This window comes from Vitis riparia, chromosome 3, assembly GCF_004353265.1.
Source record: "Vitis riparia cultivar Riparia Gloire de Montpellier isolate 1030 chromosome 3, EGFV_Vit.rip_1.0, whole genome shotgun sequence".
Lineage (NCBI taxonomy): Eukaryota > Viridiplantae > Streptophyta > Magnoliopsida > Vitales > Vitaceae > Vitis > Vitis riparia.
The window spans coordinates 13,295,255-13,299,617 of NC_048433.1; the positions used below are offsets into that span (position 1 = coordinate 13,295,255).

At 34.9% G+C, this 4,363-nt stretch overlaps 2 protein-coding genes across 2 annotated transcripts; both read right to left on the reverse strand.

Moving 5' to 3' along the window:
• Positions 1–212: 212 nt before the first annotated feature.
• On the reverse strand, positions 213–2,348 carry LOC117911605 (KRR1 small subunit processome component homolog). Its single transcript, XM_034826009.1, has 7 exons — positions 2,216–2,348; positions 1,844–2,014; positions 1,666–1,748; positions 1,461–1,547; positions 1,165–1,303; positions 1,003–1,077; positions 213–629 (listed from the first exon to the last, which is right to left on the reverse strand). The coding sequence occupies exons 1-7, from the start codon at positions 2,276–2,278 to the stop codon at positions 519–521; spliced, it is 729 nt and encodes a 242-aa protein (XP_034681900.1). The 5' UTR covers positions 2,279–2,348; the 3' UTR covers positions 213–518.
• A 58-nt stretch (positions 2,349–2,406) lies between these two features.
• On the reverse strand, positions 2,407–3,622 carry LOC117911603 (KRR1 small subunit processome component-like). The gene is made up of 3 exons (XM_034826008.1): positions 3,513–3,622; positions 3,070–3,138; positions 2,407–2,541 (listed from the first exon to the last, which is right to left on the reverse strand). Exons 1-3 carry the CDS (start codon positions 3,609–3,611, stop codon positions 2,413–2,415), a joined length of 297 nt encoding a protein of 98 aa, XP_034681899.1. The 5' UTR covers positions 3,612–3,622; the 3' UTR covers positions 2,407–2,412.
• Positions 3,623–4,363: the final 741 nt, after the last annotated feature.

The window sequence follows — 4,363 nt, forward strand, 5'->3', positions numbered from 1 at the left end:
TTGTTTTTATATATTTTTGTTTAAATTTATTTTAATTATTTTCCTCTTTTATATACAAATTAAATAATTTAAAATTATATACATAAAATTTTAACTAATTTAAATTATATGTAATTTTTTTTTTTTAATGGTAATCCAAATATGAAAAATGAACCCAAAGAAAAATTGGAGAGACAGAATTTTTTGACATAAAAAAATGAAAATAAAATAAATAAAAGACAAGACCAATTAACTGCAAGTTTCATAAACTGTCGAAGTCCACCACAGCTAAGGATATTTCTCCAATGTTTTTCCAGTCCATTTCATATATAAAAAATTTTGAACTTTCTACTTCTATAAATTAACAACAGTTTCCAAAACCCATTAATTTGTGGGTATAACCCTAGACAATTTTCCAGCAGATTCCAGAAACATAAAGTTGAGGCTCAGCCACAATTTAGTAGCCTAGGGTGGGGGTCCATGGAAAAAAGCTCAGCCTACTTCCCATACTATCACTCTTGACTCATTGTATCAAAGACTTAAGAGTGCCTGCGTTTCTTCTTCAAGGGTGCTTCTCCTGAAGCCGCAATGTATGTTTCAGGATTGACATTCTCAAGAGATTTTTGCTTCCCAAACTCCTTTGCCTTTTTCTGCAATGCAACCAATCACCGGATATGCAATTAAGTTAAGAAATAAGAAATTTTTTAAGCATATTGGCAATATATTTCAGTTATACAGAACAAGAATACGCCTGCAAAGGCCCAAGAAATTTACGAGTTTAAAAGTCTGTTTGGTGGTACTTAAGAGAACATTTTTAGTATAAAAAACACTTTTGGAGAAAAATCAAACGTTTGGCGAATTTTAAAAATACTTTAAAAAGTTGAAAAATCCCTTGTGGTGTTCCATGGTGAAGCACTTGATAGGTGATTCTTCTGAAAACAGTCCTAGAGGAAGCACTTCAACTAAAAGTACTCCAAATAGCAACACTCCCAAACGTACTCTAGGTTTCACCATCCCAATTACCCTTAACGACATGGCCATTGCAGCCACATCATTCTTGTCATCAGCAGATTTGCTTGGATCCTGCGTCACGGGTTCCTGCAGTTGCAAAACAAAGTTTTAATGATGAAATAAAATAAATACAGTTGAAGGTATGATGCAAGCGAAGGAGCTCCAGAATCAAACCATGGGAGGAACAAATGCAGCTTCTCTTTTTCTTTTGTTCTCTGCTGTTTTTTCTGTCTGCTTCTCCAGCTTATGTTGCCACTTCTTCGCAAACTTCTTTTGATCACTTAAGAAGTACTCACCACTTTCCAGTTGCAAAACATTGCGTGTTTAGGAAATAATACATTGGACAGTCCACAAGCAGAAAACAGAAAAATTTGATGCTAAAGAAATATTTCCATCGAAATTGTTTCCAGAAGATACAATGGAAACAGTGGATTCTTTACTAGAAACTAAAAGGCACCAGAGATGATATTCTCACCTTGCTAAGTGGCTGAGGAGGAGGGAAGGGTGTATATGTCTTCTTCTCCTTGCTCTTGACTTTCTTTTGTTTAGCATTTTTCCTGGAAATGATATACAAATGATGTAAAAAAGTTAATAAATGGAAAACTTGTAACAACACAGATACTGAAGTTAAAAACTATATGCATGCATAGAAGAAGGGTGTGGTAAATGTCATACTTCTTAAGCTTTGGAAGAAACCTATCCCAGTTCTCATTTTCAAGTGCTGGATCACTAGCAAGCTCTCTCTTCATCATTAAGGTCTACTCTTGAAAGGAAAAAGGAGAATCAACAGATCTACAACCATTAAAGAATGTAGTTTTGCTAGAGTAGAATCAAAGAATGCCGGCCTATTCACCTTGATATGATATACTGGATGCATTTTATTCTGTATACAGTCTTCCACCACCCTTCGGACTTGTTTTAGACCTTTAAATGAACCCATAGCAGCAACCGTGTTCCCCTGCTCATTTAAGTGAAAACAATGTACCTGAACAAGAATATAGCATCCTGTCAAAATTTCAAGTGCCTGCATTGCAATATTACTGTCAGAGATACACCAAAAAGAGGAATCTAAGAAACATACATGATACAACAGATCATGTTGTAGGCATCAAGTTAGAATTAGTGGCCAAAGCGCACCCAACCAAGAGAGCACACATTTTTTTCTTCTTGTTGAGAGAAGGATGAGGGAGAAGCATGACATCAAATCTCAGACCATTATACACACCTTTAGAGTGGAAGAGTTGGGGCCCACAAGATGTTGCCTACGCTTAACAAATCTTTCCTGCATACAAGGATAGAGATCGCTTTGATGCAATTTTGATTTGTGATGGTTTCATGTCATTCACAATTCTACAGCTTTTCAAATTTCTACCTATCCTTGCAAGATCTTGTTCTGCATTTTCCAGTGGAACACTGACTAAACTACAGAATTGCATGAATTTGTCTCAATTTCAAGCAGGTTAAAACATAAAAGTCGAAACACGATCCTGAACAATGGACTAGAATAAAGACATCAGCTTCAACAAGGGTGCCAAAACTACTAGCCATCCACTACAAAAACGAACAAGATGACTAAGATCTGCCAAAATAAATCATTTTTGACAGCTTTAAAAGGTAAGAAAATATGAATCATTAGTTCCAATAGCTGTAGAAAGGAAATGCAGCAAAAGCAGACACTCCAGATGTAACAAGGCATCTGGAATCATAGTAAAGGGACAACCAACAAAAATATTTTTCTCCAGATAAAACAAGGCTCTGGAATTATTTTCTTTTTAAGCCTTTGAACCTGCACCTGCTGTAGCAATGTAGGTGTTGGCCATTGCAGATTGCAAATATGTACAAACTGTAAAGCAAAATAATATTCAACAGATGCCAAAATGTAATTTCAATGAACCATTTAGCATGCCTCCAATATATGATATTAGCTGGTAAATGAACATAATTAAAAATTACATAAGAATCTGAATCAAGATAACTATATCATCTCAGTTTCCTGAAAATATCTTCTTTGATTATAAAATTTTCTGAAAATATTAATCATATTTATTAACAATTTGAAACAATTTAAAGAACACACACCTTATTGCAAACAAGGTTTCCAATCTTGATGATATTGCATTGCATTTCATCATTCAGTATCTTGATTGCCTATCACAGCAAAATGCAGTAAAAGCACTTACATGAGACAAAATATAAGGACAACCACCATAAGGTCTGATCTACAAAACAAAAGCTTTATTCCTATAAAGTTCCCAATTAAAAGCTAGACATCAAAAAGGTATTCAAATAATAATACAAGTAAAAGAACTTCGATTTCAATTATTAGATCAAAATATAAAGAATGGTATAGAAGATTCAAGATAATTAATGACCTTTAAGTGTGTTATCTATCTATCTCACAATACATCTTCCCCCCCACAAAAAACAAGGGAACCAAAATTACCAGAATAAATATAACAGAGAGAGAGAGAGAGAGAAAGGGGGTCAAAATATATACATATATATTGAGCAGATGGCTATACCTGAGGTGCAGGAACACTTCTTGAAAAAAGTTTAATGAGATCCCTAGCCTTCATAATGATATAGGGGTCCCTAGTCTTTCTAGTTGTTGACACTGTCATACATCCCTCAACCTGGCCAGCAATAGAGTGCATGGTGAATCAGTAAAAATAAACACAAGAAATAGTACGGATTAATCAACTTTAAAAAAGCCTTATTATAAATTGGGCGTCAATAACTTGCTTTATGATTTCGCTGCCTAACCAGGGCATTTTATATAATAGCCAAAAAAAACAAAAAAGGATAGAAAAAATTTAAATGGAAAAAGAAAAAGAAATAAACAAGTGATAGGTACAAAAAAATCAGCAATAAATTTTTTTCTTGCACCACTAAGCAATGAAGGTTGAAAAGTTTGAAGTGGAGACAAAGTCTTTCCAGGTAAAACTTGAAGGTTCCAATGGGGGAACTTGGATATCAATAGCAGAAAGGAGCCGAGGGTTTGTTGTCTCAGTAGGATTTGGAAATGAGGAGTTGGAATGGTTGACAGAGCATTTGAAGAAAGTTGTGGAGTTGGAAGCTTTCAGGGGAATTATATGAAAGATTATGGGCAAGACTATGACTCACTTGATGGAGATTTGTTTCAATAGTAGAGGGTGTTTTATGAAAATTATAGAAATTGTTACAAAAAGGAAACCGTTAATCCTTGTCGTTCCCAAGGGTGTTAATGGCAATGGGTGGGAAGCCCTTAGGAAGGTGATTTCTTCGGTGCAAGATTATTATGATCAAGCTGGAAGAGTTTCGAAGGAGACGTTTGAAGATGCTTAGGAGAGTAAGCATAGTTACAGAGGATGTCGGTCATGCGTAGAAGTGGTTG